The sequence below is a fragment of the Hippoglossus hippoglossus genome, chromosome 5 (genome assembly GCF_009819705.1).
Source record: "Hippoglossus hippoglossus isolate fHipHip1 chromosome 5, fHipHip1.pri, whole genome shotgun sequence".
Classification (NCBI taxonomy): Eukaryota; Metazoa; Chordata; class Actinopteri; order Pleuronectiformes; family Pleuronectidae; genus Hippoglossus; species Hippoglossus hippoglossus.
In genome coordinates, this window is record NC_047155.1 from 7,530,176 (window position 1) to 7,546,922 (window position 16,747).

Below are 16,747 nucleotides of genomic sequence, written 5' to 3' on the forward strand. Positions count from 1 at the left end.
TGCAGATAGCTGTTAATAGGCATAAGAAAAAATGTGTTTGTGTGGAGAATCGTTTGACTGGTGTGGAACCGCTGAACAGTGTACGACGACTGGAAAACAGAGGCTCGGCTCAGATATCAGCCCCAAAATGTTGTCCGTCGTCAGTTGAGAGCTGATGTTACGCTAACACGTCTCCGATTTCTTTAAATACTGTCTGCCCCTGATTCTATTAGAACCAAAACCTCCCTGGCTATGGGGCGTTTTTACAAGAGTGTTTGTGAACATTTACTTTTCTTGTAAAATAACGCTAAATCTAAATTGTATCTATATTTTGAATCTAAATGTAACTGTTCAATATCAAATTTCAATGTTAATGTGGGGAAACTTTGCATGTAGGCAAATTCTAACTGCTTGTGGAATTACCAAAAATAGAATCTCAATCCAGAGCTATCCTTCACAGAACAATCTTGAATTCAAATTAAGCACTCGATCGGAAAAAGATTATACATTAGTGTTACTTATGGTCAAATTAACAAAGAGATAAAATTAATTGTATATGCTCATGAAGAAACTGTATAAAAGTGAACGTACAATGCAGATGATCACAGAGCAGAGAGCTGTGAGCTCATTAATTTAAATGACCCGTCTCACACATGTCCGATATCCTACATGTGACATCTTTTATCCCGGAGAAGGAAATACTGAAGGTGCCAAACCATTAACTCATGTGATTAAAAATTTACAAACTGTGTCAGAGTCAATGAAGCTTCCACCTCCTTCGCTGTACATTCCCGACAATACCAGAAAAAATATGTTTGAAAGCCGAACAGTGTCACCGTACATAAACTGTAACGTCACTAATTTCAAACTTAATGTTACGCATCAGCATGCATCACACAGCCTCGTACACAACACAGTCTGCGGAGCGGTGAATCACCAGCGTTCACAAATAAATCACCTCTGAAATTCCTCCGCGCATTAAAATTCTTCAGCGGAGCACAGAAAAACTGAGCCGCGGCCAATTCGAACAGTACCTCCTCACGCTGAGCTGCAACCAAGCATGGGCCATTAACAGCAATACAATTGACTAACTTTAAAGCAGGTTGCTCTAATTGCCGGGTAAGGGCAGGCTTTCAGTTTGTAAGACCCAATTACCGCCCTGCTGTTAGCACTTCTCCACTAATTGCATTCATCAGCTCAAATCGTTATCACCAGGCGCTCCTCCGATTTCTATCAAAACCCCAAAAATCCTCATTTCTTTTGAGTTTCAGAATCGCTAGAGGTAACTCATAATGTGGCGAGGGATAATGGGTTTACATTTGAGCTGTAATTGGAGAGGGGATGGGGATAGACGACTGCCGGCGAATCTGATTCTGACACAGTGTTGGTCCTATCGGCGGCGGCAGTGAAACACAGATTTCTACTCTGAGCTGACGTCCCAGTCAGTGTTCGCACTGATCAGATGTGTACTGACCGTTATGTAGGGAAGAGATGAAGAAAAGGGTTGGTTTCTCACAAGTTGCACCTTCGTTAAAGTTTGTGTAGTAACATTGTTTCCGCGGAGGCAAAGGAACAAGCATTTTGGTCATGTATGTAAACATTTATACATACAAATAAAATGTATACTGTCTATGTTGGAGGTGAAGTTCAAAGTGGTCCTGTGGTAATTTTAAGGTACAACATTTGAAGAAGAAGAGCTAGATACTTGTCATAACCCTCAAACTCTCAGGACTCTGGTAAAAGACGAGAACTTGTGGAAAGACACACACAGCACCCTGGGGAAAGGCAACTAAGGGGGGGGGGGGCTGTTAAAAATTGCGAGGGGGCGAAATGTATTACAAAAATCGTTGATTTCACCAAGCAATACCCTCGAAAGGCTAAATAACAGCCACACAAGCCTCCTGTTGGAAAATCAAAGAAAAACAACCCTCATATCGAGCTAGAGGAAGCTGTGGAGTGAACCCTTTCTGAAGGGTGAAGGGGGCCGTCACCAGACAAACGTCTTTTGTTGTGGAGCTAGCTTGTGTGAAAATAAACATTTTCCTCTCGCCCCTACATGGGAGGTGTTGTGTATGTGTTGAATCAAGCTCTTGTTCTCTAACAGAGGCCTGAGAGTTGGAGCGTTCTGTGCAGTATCTTGGCTGCTGCCATCTCCTGGTCAGATACTTCAGTGATGGATCCACTCTTTAAGATAGAGGTTCACATCCCCTTCATGCCCCTGTTGCCACGGCGATCATATATACAGGCAGCACATGGTCCTTTAGACCCTTTCTTCAGTCCACATGTCATTAATGTACAGCACAGATGTCTACAGGTGTCACTTGGACCCTCACGACGAAGTGAGCTCACGTAGGTTTGGTCAAAGTTAAATGATGAAGTCAGTCTGGTGACAAACGACCATTTGGGGAAATATCTTATCTTTTATTTGTGAAACTCCTGTCTATGTCTTCTTTTTCTTAAATTTCAGGAAAACAATTCTAATTCCTAGATCCTGGCGATAGTTTTTTGATAATTTTAATCAGTGTACTCTTATTAGTGCAGATAAGAATGATGAAACAATTTGAAAATATTTGATCCTTGATTTTAATTTTTTCTTCTAATCCAACAAATATCCGGTGCAAACAAGACTTTACACAGGTAGTACATGGAACGTATATGTATTTATTTATGTACTTATTCTATTCTATACGTTTTCTGTACTTTAGTTTCCATTTACATTTATCGTCAATGCAACAAGTTGATTGTTAACAATGTGTAATACTGTTTTGTATGTTTATGTTGATTTACAATGACCATGTTTCAAATGAATGGATTTATGAATATGCAAATATGATGATATTTGTTCATTGCAATTTCCCTGTAATGTGAACATAAACCAATAAAATAAAATTACAATAATAAAAAAGAACAATGAAAAAAGAAGTTGTATGAAACAATTGTTTTGCCTCTCAAACCTCTGTGTGGTAGTTGAAATAAAAAGAGAGTGTTTTGTTTTTATCACAATGACATTGCCCATATGATACAATGCCTCGGAGCATGTGAATAAAGTAAAGCTATTGATATTCAACAGTACACACCCTGTCCCGCTGCTCCCCTCTGTTGGCTGCACCGCCGCAGACACAGAGGAAACAAGCAAGGCCACACGCAGCCACTCAAGGCTCATCTATACAGCTGCCATTCAGATGTGTATAGCAGAGGACATTTGATGGTTTTCTAATCTCAGTAGCTGCCACCGGGAGATGGGGCGAGCTGACCCCTGTCATCCCCACAGTGCATCTCAAACAGCCCCACATCTCCATCTCAATCTCCCTCTCCGCGCTATCTCCGCCCGCCACAGTGTCGTCCACCTGCTCTCCAAATGTCAGGGCGAATGCTCCGCTGCAGCATCCCCGCGCATCCCCGGGGTGTGGGGTGTGTGTGTGTGGGGGGGGGGTGACCTGCTCTGCCGCAGTTCTGTATAATGTCATGCTATCCCTGGGCAAGGGTTCCACGGTGACCTGCCGTGTGAAGTGGGCCGGCTGATGTGCTCTATCACACAACAACAGAGACCCAGATACAATATGTATTGCATTAGAGGCCGCTCCTCGTGGGCCAGTAAACCAGAGGAACACGTGTCGTGGAGCTGCTGATGAAAAACAATGAGGCAGAACATGCACAGAGTGTGAGTCCAGTTGGTTCGGATCAAAATGGGTTTTCATTTCAATTCGTGCAACCGACAACAGAGGCGTTAACGGACCCGTGAAACGAAGCCCGTGAAAACCAACGGTCCGTTTCACAATCAGGGACTTTTGGTGATTGAGGCTATTTTCTGATTCGTGCTTATTAAAGATTTATTTATTTATTTTATTTCATCGAGTAAAAAGAATAGGGAGCTACAATATGTTTTCCTTTTCCTTTGACCACTTATCAAATAATATTTAATTTCTGGTACTTTTCTATATCTCTTTCACGCACTCTGTATTTCCTTCTGTTTTTTGGTCTTTGTTTATAATTATTTATCTATATCACCTATTTTCCGACCCAATATTTCCCACTTTTCTATTCTTCCTCATGCTGATCGAATAAGGATGTATTCAGTGAGCTGGCAATGACATCGACACTCAATCTGCTGGGGCTTGAAGAGCTGGAACCAAATTTAAACCGAAAATATACAAAAAGAGGCGTTTGTAAGATATGGTCATTATTATTCTTCATGAATCTTTAATCTTTGAATGTTTTTTATTTGTTTTATGTTTATAATTTCATTCTCAGTGCGTGAGAAAGCATTACTTTATCTGCACTATATTATCAGAATGTAAAGTTTAAAGGCGGACTGGGTATTAATATGCAGGGAGAGCAGCAGAAACACTAATCTACAGACTCAGGAAGCCCCAAAAACTTTTTGGCTTATTATCTCAGAGTGAAAGTTTTATTCAAGTGAGTGGGTGCCATCTTTGAGATATCTATCTGTCTTTCATCTACAGTCTTGGCAGGTCACTATTAAAACATTCCTACAGTGACTAAACAAACTAAACACATAATTACACACATAATGTTGGCAGTAAGTATGTCAGAGATATTAATACCAAAGATATTTGTTTAATACCAAGTCCATGCCTCTATTTGTCTATCCGGCTTTACATTTTAATTATTCAACAAACACATACGATTTTTCACATTACTTTCATTATATTTTGTTAGGCTCCATAGGAAAATATTAATGAGGAGAAAGTAGTATAAAATGTGCAATATATAAAAAATATAACATGAAGTAATACATTTTTTATATTTCTTTACTGTTGAACAAAACGTATTTCCATTGTTCAGAACAAAGTAACCAAATCTACTTCAGAGCTGTTCAAAGTTGGACTGATGACATTTATAGTTGACTAATCATATTATCCTAATTGACAAACAACTTATTATTTTGAGTTGTTATGAAGAATGAGACAAAAAACCAAAATAATCGTGAATACTTTTCAGTGTCAAAGATGACGGTTGTATGAACACGTTACTGTACACATAAGTCTCACCTATCGACCCGTTCACACGCGAAATGCTAGTTTATTCTTCATCAGAAGTTGTGCCTTGCAGTAACAGACCCTCACCATTCGGGGTGCTACAGCTGCCTCGGCACCAATACTCCCAGCGTCCTCGCAAAGGGGAATGATAATCGAAACTGGTAATACTGTCTAATCTTTAAGAGAATTGGCCACTGGGGTGACTCCCTAAACTCCACTGGTCAACTAACGCTGTCCCTCAGCATGAAAAGCTCCTGACCTGATTCAGTCGTTTATTTTTTCCTCCAGTTTGCCACAGGGAAACATTTCTAATTCACAGTCAGTATATTTTCTTCTGCAATTTTTATTAATGTTACACATCCTAAAATATCTTTTCCAAAAATTAACCTGACTGTGACAGCAGGGAGCGGGGAAAAAAAGTTTCTTTTGGATTCTGCCATTAATTTGTGCTCTGGAGAATCCTAATGTGAAACGCTGGAGACGAAGAGTAAAATAAAAAATATAAAAAAAGGTAAAGCCAATTTACATAGAATAGAAAAAAAATCCCCTGAAGCATGAAAATCAGCTTGACAATGAGCCATTAGAGTGCATCACACAGTTTTTCGAAAGTCTCCACCATAAGCAAATATGGAAATATTCCCCCCGAATTCAAATGAGAGCCACTGCACAGTTTCATCTTATTAATAAGGCAGCATGGCCCCTTGTGTGTGTGTGAATATAGAACAGGACCTTGATTTAAACCCTGTGCTGACTGAATTTGTGAGCTATCCATGAGCCGTGCGGCTAAATACCTTATATTTAAAAATGTAACAGAGTTTATGACCTGTAAATGGCACTGCTCAGAGCACTTCAATATCAAGAGGATCTCTGCTGCTGCCGCCGCCACGTTGTGTCACACAGCCTCAGCGGGAGATGTGTTTTTCATGCCTGTTTTCCTCTCGACCACGTTTGCCCTCACAGACGCTGACCAACAAACCGCAGAGAGCTTGATTGCTGTTTTTTTCCCCTTCTTCTTTTTAAACGAGACAAAGTGAGTTACTGTGAAGAAAAACAAAAGGATCCGAGTGTGTGAGGAGCTGAGTAATGAGGCTCGGATTTGACCCGGTCGCGTCATCACTCCAAATCCTATTGACGGCACCACAACAAATCGTCCGGCCAAAAGGTTTCGTGTAATCACGCTCTCCAGAACCACTCTCCTCCCGCACCCCCCCTCTCCCTCTCCACTCTTTCATGACTAGCTAATGAATGTAGATGGTGCTCCGGGGGATGCGGTGGTCTTATTGCAGGGGTTATGTGTGCGTGCCGTGAGCCCGCCGTGCTCCAGTCGGGCTACGGTGAAAGGTTCAATTGCTCCGGTGAAGCCCCCACCTCAATAAACAGAAGGGCTAAAGAGGTTTGTTTATTGGGTCCACCTTGGCTTGACCTCCGTAGCTCAGGGACAGGCTGCGTGATTACCTAAGTGTCAGTGGAGCCCGGGGAGAACGAGGCCCAGCTACTTCTGCTAGCCCCCTCTCCCCCCCTCCTCATAAATCACTGGAATAAGCGCACAGACCACAGGAGTGGGACAAATGCAAAAGCAAAGAGAGAGTGATGTTAGCCGGAAGATTAAAAGGTTTATCCAACATGTTTGCAGTCAAACAAGTGGGATTTACTCCTCTACTGTCTACAGTGCAACCATCAAATATATTCAGTAAATATTAAATGTATTGATTAAATCAGAAGGTGGGAATTAAACCTGAGGATTCTCCGTGAAGGATGTAGAGTTGCAGTGGACCAAAAAAAAAAAAAAAAACATGAACAAAAGTAGGAATTATACTCATTTGATTGCTGGACTTTCCAAAACAATTCTTATGCAAACACTAGAACCTCAGCCAAGGCCCAAAAGTCCCCTTATGAAAACACATTTAAATTCACTAGATCTGTATTTCTATTTGGATATGCACCACATCACATACACTCATAAATATTTGTTGGTCTAGATCCATGCATTATTCTCTGAGAAATCAAGGAAAATATTGACAAACTTCATATTTCGCAAAGCTTCAACATTCACAGAATATTCCTGGATCCTCCCGCTGATCCGAATCCACAACAAAATGTAATGGTTCTTTCCTGATCCAAATCACATGTTTCCAACCAGTTTTATTGTGACCATCCAGTAGTTTCTGCATAATCCTGCTAACTAACCGAGTCCCAATTCCATAAAATGAACTAACTTCACAGAATAATATAAACCAATGTATAATATATGTCGTGAGCAGCTCCTCAGTTTTGTGTTATACATTGTAATGTGGGACACACAATGTTAAACACCAGCAAACAGACACTTTATTCTGCAACCTGACTGTTTTGAGTGAAATTAATGGGATTTGGGTAAAAATCTAAATAAAACAAAATAGTGTGCTTCCCTCAGGCTAATATATATTAAAAGAAATGTAACGATATATTATGATTTATCTCTGGTGAAGTCAGCTCAGGCTTGGAAAGAGTTAACTGTTTTCACGGCTCCGTCTTCCTCCACCTCTGACTTGAATTGAAACGCACCTCGAGAGGTCACGTGCACTGACCCTTCCTGTTTCTTACAATGTGAATCCTCCCCCCCGTGCGATTCTGTCTCGCCATGGTTGTGGGTTTTTATGCTCGATCAAAGTCTTTTGCTGGTTTATTCTTTTTTGTTTTCATCCAACATGGAGATGCTTCCCCTTCAACCATCCTGTGCCGTTTCTCCTCCAGAGGAATAAGGCTAATTATTTCAATGTGAAGTCACAGTTTCTGCCGTTACGCCCAGGGATCAGGCCATCTCTCTCCATTGAGGGAAATCACTTTGAAAGGTCTTGTTCCCTGCCACACACACACACACACACACGAAGATGCATGCACACACTTGCTGTACTGGTATTACTTCCTTCCCCGTGATGCTCGACTTGCATGACTGTTAAATTGTTGCATTCCCATGTGCACGAAACAAAGGCTTACAGTGCATCATTACCTTGCCGCTGAGCAGAGGGAGCCAGAAAACTCAGCAATTATTTCAGTTTCTCTTTAAGGATGAATGTGGCTGCACGTGTGACTGGCCTGTGCTGTAAAGTTTTGGAGGTGACACTGGGACTGATGAACCAGTGTTTTCAGGAACAAGTCGGTGAAAAAACTCGACTCACGCCTGTTGCACACTTACGAATAAATGATTTAAAAAAACGTGAAGTATACAGGATCAGATAATCTGCTCACATCAGCCTTAAATCGCCAAAACCCCCACAACCGTCTTGAAGCTTAAACTGGACTCAGAACCAGGCCGATTATCCTCCAGCATCAATCCTTCCTCAACATCCTACATGTGATGTTGTGCTTCTTTATGGTTCAAGGGGAAAATGGCTGTTAAAATGTCTAATGCTATTTTCAGAGGCATAAAGAGCCAGATCTTTCCATCTCTCAAAGCAGTTGACAGGAGACAGTGTGTCTGACTACAGTGAGCGACTGAGAGGTGGATGGTTCAAATCCCTGGAAAATCAACAAACAGAAAATAGAAAGAGCAGAGGAATTCAAGGAGTTATGCACTGTCTTCCTCAACTGTGTCCATTTAAGTCTGTTCAGCAAGACACACAGGGAAGAATAAAGCCAGAAAATGTGTAAAAGTGTATTGGTTTGCTTTTCTTTGAAAATGACATTGGTGCCCATGACATTTCTCTCCTGCTGGTGTATTTCTGTCTGCTGCTGCTGCCTCCTGCACAAAAGCTCAAATAAAAACATTAAAAACTATTTCCTCCATTAGCTTTTTTGACTTTTCATGGGTAATGAATATAACAGAGAAAAGAAATTGACATCAGCACTTCTTTTGAATCCTCAGTTTCTACAGTAAGGGGTTCTGATCAGCCAATAGCAGCAGAGATTGTATATTTGTGTGTTTCTGAATGCTAAGCGTTTCATCCCTGAAAAACACCACAAACACATGCATTGTTTTGTACCTATGTGGCTTCTGTGTGACGATGCACTGGACAGTTCTCCCCAGAGAGACACCATACAGACGGTCAGCAGCAGCGCCCTTCTGCACATGCTCTGCAGGTCCCTCTTCCGCATTCTGGAAGAAACAAAAAAAACAGTCAATACACACAAAAATAATCTGCCATTTTAGTATCACATAAACAGATGTGCAGGCTGGCTCACTTGGGCTCAGGCCAGCGAGCTCCCCAAGCTGTGACTTGGTCAGTTTTAGTAACTCCTAGAATCTCAAAAGCACAGATCTACAGAGCTTTAACTGGACTTCTATACATTAAGCTCCAAAACCAGTCCAGTTTAGTGGATGTATATAAAGATAGATGACTTGTCTCCACTTCCTCCCATGATCCAGATATTAAGCTATAACACCACACATATGAAAGTATGTGTGGCTTGCACATTTGAAGCCAGTGTCTGTGCTGTAGCGATCGGGGGATAGAGCCGCTGTAGCAAGGTCCTGTTCATACACATGATTGACCAATTGCGAGTCAGTCTCAGCTGTCAATCATGACATCTCACTCCACCTCAAATAATTAAAACAAAACTTGAAAAATTAGAACATGATAAGAACTACCAAGTGTGACAGAAACCATCTTTAAGAAAAATGTATTTCAAATGTACTTTGACTACTAACATGGAGGAAACAGGGTTTATTATCTATACCACAGCCAGCCACCAGGGGGCAATTTAGATGCTTTGGCTTCACTTTAGTGGAGCAGTCATGTCATCCATCTTTATATACTTCTTTGGGACAAAGTAAATCTGTTAATTTTTTTGGATTAAACTAAACTGTGATCTGCAAATGTGTGCGACTGAACAATAGCATGTCAACTCTGTAACTCTGACTTTTGAGGAGGTGGAGATAGAAAAAGCTCTGGTAGCATATTAACTTTGATTCACCTCCTCCTCCTGACCTCCATTCTTAGAGTTTAACTGCTCCACAAGGAGAAATGGGAGCAATGGTTTACAGAGAGTAATGAGACTGGTACCAGTAGGGTCATTGCTTTGGACTTAACTGAGTTAGCATCCAAACTAACAAGCTTGTGACTATAGCTGTCAGTTTGAAAGGTCATTAGTTTTGAGGGCTTCCCTACTTCCCCTCTTCTTCTTTACTCAATGAAATACTGGAAAAATCCCAAGAACAAAATGCCTGAGGGGGGGTGGTGAACACTACAGACAAAAGTGAGAGAGGTTCAGGGAGCTGATACAACTGTGTATTTTAATGTTCTTGAATGGTTAGCCTGTTAGCTCAACAACTAAGTTGCACTGAAACTGACAATATTTCAATAACGTCACATAGAACATTATACAATAACATATTTCTTGTGACTCGACCATCCACTGCATATGAAGATGGACGACATGACGGCTACCGTAAAGTGAAGCCAAAATGTCTCAATTGCCACCTAGTGGCTGGCTGCAGTATGGGATCAAATCAAATTAAGGTGGTTCTTGTCACACTGATGTTTGTTCAACTCCTGTATAATCAACTCCTTACTTTCCAGTAAGTCTGGTTTTAATGAGTTAATTGATGCTATAAATATGGGGTGAACATCATGATTGATAGGTGTCCTCCATTATTATACATGGTATATGGTTTGGACCCTTACTGCACCCTACAGGCCTCTTTACCCACCATCTCATCCAGAGATCCACACTGTGTGAGCTTTCTTTACCAAGATAAATTAAACAGGTGATTTACTGCATGCTGAGTCAACAAAGCATTAGACCGCATTCATGTGTAATTATGATGGCATGCACTGTGTGTGTTGTGTAGGCATCTGGCTGCATCCTCGCAGACACATTCAGAGATAATTTTATAAGCTATAAACACACTGCAATTTATAATACCAATTTAGATGTGGAGACAGAACAAATGAAGTCTGTTTACGCTCTCTGTCTCTCCTCGCCCACTTGCTGTCATCGCGCTACCTGGGAGGTGAGTAATGCTGTTTGTGTGGTCTGTCTTAATGTGCTCTGCTCAGTAATCTTCTTGTACTTTCAGAGGGTTGTTGTTCGGTAATTCTCTCCATCACCATCTGAGGGGCCCGTGGAGAGCGGAACAAGCAAATGCAATCAGTGGCTCATCTCACTGCCAACGGGACTGGCCTCCTCTCTCGTGAGGAAGCAGTCACAAATCACAGCTCCGCTTTGAACTCTGTTCCAGTGCCGCCACTCAAATTAGTAGAAATACTTGGTTTCATGCATAGAGATCAACTCTTGCTTATCTGGCAGAGGCTTACATGTGAGGGAAATGTTTTGCTGCGCCTGCCTTTGTACTGACAGCCAGAGCTGGGCGAGATCTTAACGGGAGGCTCTCGCTCCGCAGTCTCAGACAGCTGACGCAATCAGAATGTTATGGGCACAGAGACTGAAGACAAACATAGGCACAGTGTCTGTAACATCACCCACAGATTCATGAAGGGACTATTTGAAGCCTGCGGTTCACATTTACAGCATAGACGCATCTGCACTTCTTCCCTCTGTGCAAAAATGAAGCTAAAGTAGCCTGGATAGGGGAGCTTCCATCTGTGATATGAGGAAAGCCTGATCATAGCAGTGGTATCGAGGTCCCACTGATAAACACGCTCAACCAATCACAGGTCAATTAACGATGTTTCACCTCGTTTTTAATGGCATCAAATAAACTAATTAAAATCAAACTTGTCAGGAACATGAACACTTGATAAGAACTACCTAAAATCACAGAAACCATCACAAAAGACATGTGAAGTTTTTATCTTGTTTCTTGTCCTGATTGCTAACATGGAGGAGGGATTTAGGACCTATACCGCAGCCAGCCAGTAGGTGGCAATTCAGATGTTTTGACTTGATTCCAAGAAGAACTTCCAAGCAACATTTTGAGACTTCTGAAATGTTGACACTTTTAACAATCATGATGTCAAATGATTGATACTCAATGAGAGAAGTTGGGGATTTCCAATTAAAGTCAATGTAAAAAGGCTTTCTGATGTCAAATCTACCCTTGTAAGTTTTTAACTACTGGGGACGCTTTCAGTATCTGATGCCAACACACATGGAGAGAACCCCATGTTTGGTTGGATATCAGGTTTCCTGCTGGAAAACACGGTTGTACACACTGGAGGTTTCAAATTTAAAAAAAATGACTTGAATGCATTTGATAACCACATCTTGAAGCCCTTTAGTGGACTCCATCTTAACCCTCTTCAAACAGGTTTCAACTCTTGGTTACCCACAGGTCTTGTTTGAATTTGTCTGACTTCTGCAGGATATTATGTCACAGAAGAGATACATACTGCAGCATCCAGTGTAACGGAGGTGGTTGATTTGATCTGTTAGTTTGTTCATCAGGGGCAGAGCAGTGAAATTAACACCCACAGAGCCAGAGAACTAATTTTCACCTGCAATCGCTGCAGTTTGATTCAATAAGCCACAAACACCGCCCCCAACACTCAATCACAGGAACCGGTTGCATGATTAAAGAAAGATTTTTCACTTTCCAGAACCAAAGACCGAGCAAGGTTGCTAATACAGTACTTATAATGCAAGTCCTCAATGGTTCCAACTCGCTTTCAGTTTAGTTTGAGCCACTTCTGTTCATCTTATAAACCCAAATTAAACATTTCGGCCCTTGTTCACCATCTTATCTTTACTTATCTTTGCAGTTACTGATAATAAGACGAGAGAAAACTAGTAAATCTCTCCGACAGCTGAACTCGAGAAATAATTGGACTTTGAGTGCACGTTGCCCTGCTCGTTGAAAATGAAATGTCAAGCAGTTCGTCTGTGAGTGTTTATAGATTTGTGGTTCGGACAGCAGGAAGCCTGGTTTTTATTCTAAACTAGATTTAAATGTACTCTAGCATCCAATTGGCATCTTGTGTTCAGGTGGCTTGTTGGAGCTGGTTAGCAGGAAATGATTCCACCTGATGGATGTGACACCGAGAGCAGGTGGCTCATCACAAAATGGCCCGATCAGAGCAAACCCACTTAGGCGGAGGTTAAGTTGGATTTTGTCCATGCAGGAGGAAAACATACACATCAGTTTGGGTATAACAGATATTCTCCAACCTGTGAACCACTCGTGTACTCTCATAAATTAACATCAAGGTAATTTATTACACAGATACAACCTATCCAACTGTGCATGTAAGGTCTGAGCTGTTTATAAGGATGGACGACGCTTCCTCCTGAGCCAAAATATCCTGGATTTGGGTTCCACCATCTTGAGCTTCTGATGCCATTTGGAGCCAGATTTTGTGCTGTTGTGATATTTTATTAAAAAGATATATTTAACATGTGCTCTGACTTTTTAGTTTGGTCTCCGTCCCATTTGCTAACATGGAGGAGGCAGAGTTAATGACTTATACTGCAGCCAGCCCCCAGGCTACTTGGACTGCTAATCTATTAATGGCCTGATGTTGTGTAACTGTGCCTGCCTATCAACCCTGCATCAAACAAGTTATGTTTAAACTTCAGTAATTTGTAAGATAAATAATCTGTATTTTTAAGACATTTAAGGCAATTTTCCTTTTTTACACTTTTCTATACTTAACCAAAATCGTGACCTTTTCCTCAATGCCGTGTTTTGATAACCTGTACTTCACCTTCGGCCGCCCTGACCCTCACCGAACACCTCCCTCCTGCGTTTGTGAGCTAAAAAGAACTTGAAAACTGAATTCTGTCTTTCAGGAGACTTGGCTGACTGCACCGTGAACACCAGAAGAGCTAAATGAAGTATGAACACGACAAATTACTTCACTGAGCTGCTTCCCAAGAAACAGGTGCTGCTTAGATGTAGGCTTGGACTCGTGCAAACATTTTCAAACCCGATGGTTATGAAGCCAAACACCAGACCAGACTGGTATTTCCTAGAGGCCCATGAGAGTGTAGCGACTCCAGTCTGTGCGCTGGTTTGCCAACAACAAATAAACACTCAATAAAAAAGCTGAGTGTGAAGTGGCATCACAATCTTTATTTTTTTATTTTTTTGACATGGAGTCTACGGTGGCCCTGAAGTGCAAAACATGACAAATTAAATAAGAGAACGGCAAATAACTGTGATTTGCCCGTTTTCATATGTGCCGTTGTATTTTCTTATTATCCTGTAGTGTTTTCTGATTGGTCGCTGTGGTTTGCACTTCAGGGCCGACGCCTGTCACGTCTCCTCTCGTCATCGCTAAACAAAAGACACGTGAATAAAACCAAGAATTAAGCCATTGGTTGTTATTTGTAGCTTTTCCACAATAAAGCACCAATTCACAAATGGAATTAATGACTCACTCATGTTTTTATGCACATTTCTCAAAAGGTCAAGTGTTGGACTGGTTCCACGACCTTGTTATCAACACATGATGGTTTATGAAATTAATTCCCGGTCAGAGTCAAAGAAATGCACTTAACATCAGGTAATGTGTTCCCAATAAGCGCAGCCAGGCTGGGAGATGTGCAGTGTGCTGCATATAAACACAGTGGCTGGAGCATACAGTATGTTCTCTTTACATTGAATGGGTCACTGCTTTATTATGTCAAAATACACTCTTTCATTTCAGTGTGTGAGCGCTAACTCTTGGACCCTTGGGCCTTACTGTTGTGTATTTTTATACATCATATCCCCTCAAGACATTTCATCTGCATACAAACCACAAGCATACAGACATTAAACAGTTTGACATCATTCTGGAGTGTTGGGAAACTACTGTTCGTATACTGGCTGAATTACTGGAAAACCCATGATCGCTACAGAGAAAATGAGAACATCAACGTAATATTACAAATATAAAAGCCTCAGTGATGATCTGCTGTTCTCTGGCTACTAAACCAGAGGTTTCTCATTTACTGGTGAAATGAACGCTGACAGAGGACTTTATGGTCATAAAAGCTGTGTCCCTGCACTCCCTGAAAGTCAAACTAAAATAAGACAATCTGGTCTGTCGAGGATTTGAGAATGGGATTCAATCCAGGGACCTACTTGCTGTGAGGCAACAGAGCTTCCCACTGCACCACCCTTTCAAACTCTCTCTCTGTCAGAACCTGGGACTGTCGGAACAATCATTTATTCTGTTAAAGAACGGTGTTCTGCACCGAGAGTCCAGCCACACGCTCAAATTCTAAGAATGGGAAGATGGCCTGACATGTACATTTTTTATTCTTTGTTCTTTCTTTCCTTCGGTCTTCAAATAATAATGATGAAGGTGAGTAGCAGTAGACATGCTGTTGGAAAGGGCTTGTAAGGGCAGCATGAGAAGAGACGCAGGCTACTTAAATCCTTCGATGAATGGATCGAGGCAGTGGCCATTACCATAAAGTGATGGAATTTGCCCCATGTGTGTGTTTTTCTACAAACAAATCCCAAAGAAATCCTCCAGATAACTGCAAACAAGAAAAACATTTCTACACTACACATCTCGACTGCCATGGGAAAGGCAGGCGAGTGACACACGAGCATCGTGCAGCCTGTCGGTGACGGTTTTAGCTGAGCAGGACTGATTAACTGACAAAATTATAACTTCTCAGGGAATTGTGCATTGCATGTAATCAAACACCCAATTAACACGGCAGCGTATGTCCCTGTTGGCAGTCAATTGCAAGATGCTTTAAGTATGTAAATATAACAGCATCGCATGGAGAAGGCAGAACATATTAGCAAATCTAAATCCAAAGCATGTTTTACCTCATTTAAGCTTTTCAGTGCAGAGAAAATCTAAAATAAATTCAGTTAAAATGAGTTAAGGTTGGTTCGGACTTGTTAGTAAGACAATTATTTCACAGCTATATTCTTTCCTGCCTTTCATTTAACTGAACCTATTCAGTGTAAATGGACCTATACCGACAGCTTTTCACTGTTCGGCCCATCAAGTAAAGTGGTGTGTATAGTGGTACTGCTGCAAAGCATTTTACAAACCGTATAAGTCATTTCAGACCCTTGGTTTCCCATCATTTCATTGTGGTACTGTACCATTTAGTCTGGAGCCCTGGTACACAAGACCATTATTTCCACTAGAATCCTGTTGTTGTAGGTACAATGGGAAACATTGGTTATGGTCGTCATGGACACTAGGGACAACACTGAACTATTGGTTTCACACCATCAAACCTTGCTCTCCATCATTCAAGGCTAACACAGAAAGAACAGTTCTCTCTGGGAAAGATGGAAACACAACATAATTACCTCCACCAGGGACGTTATGTACACAATGTTAAAGCAAGATTTCGCAAAAAACTACTGTACGGATTGCTGTGAAACTTGGTGGAAGGTTAGAGTATGGGTTGAGGAAGAACCCATCAAATTTCTGTGGAGATGTGGATCAGGGGCGGATCCAGAATTTTCTTTCCCACAAATGGGTGCAGATAATGCAGCACAATAATCAATTTCATCACTGGTTTTTGTAGATGTAAATTTGTATAACTGAGGGAAATGGTATTATTTTGCTTGTATATACACTGTTGCATAGTCAGAGTAGAAAAAGAAGGAGGAGAAGGTGCAGCGATTTAACAGCAAGTGAGTTCAAAATACATCAGTTCAGTCAATATCATGCGGCAAAAAGTGTGTGGCGTCCTCCCTCACCTGTGTTTTTCAACCACTCAATTATAGCTCACCTCGCCGTGATCCCGGGGACAACAGCGACAGCGTCCCAACACCTATTAGTCTGCACTGTTTAACAATGGCTCCTAGATATCTGCTGAACAAATTGCCTTCCATTCAGACCATTTTTCTGACCGTCAAAGTGTGTTACAAATATATTAGCAAACACAGACGGAGCAGGAGTGTTTGTTTCAGTTATTTCTGCTCC

At 41.4% G+C, this 16,747-nt stretch overlaps 1 protein-coding gene across 2 annotated transcripts in view; it reads right to left on the reverse strand.

The window, feature by feature from the left end:
- The window catches only part of si:dkey-238f9.1 (chemokine-like protein TAFA-2), a 94,529-nt gene that overhangs the window by 29,914 nt on the left and 47,868 nt on the right, over positions 1-16,747 (reverse strand). For both annotated transcript variants that reach the window (XM_034586399.1, XM_034586398.1), the window contains exon 2: positions 8,942-9,054. In XM_034586399.1, the coding sequence (XP_034442290.1) occupies positions 8,942-9,053 (112 nt within the window). In that variant the 5' untranslated portion in view covers position 9,054. The remainder of the gene's footprint in view (positions 1-8,941; positions 9,055-16,747) is intronic.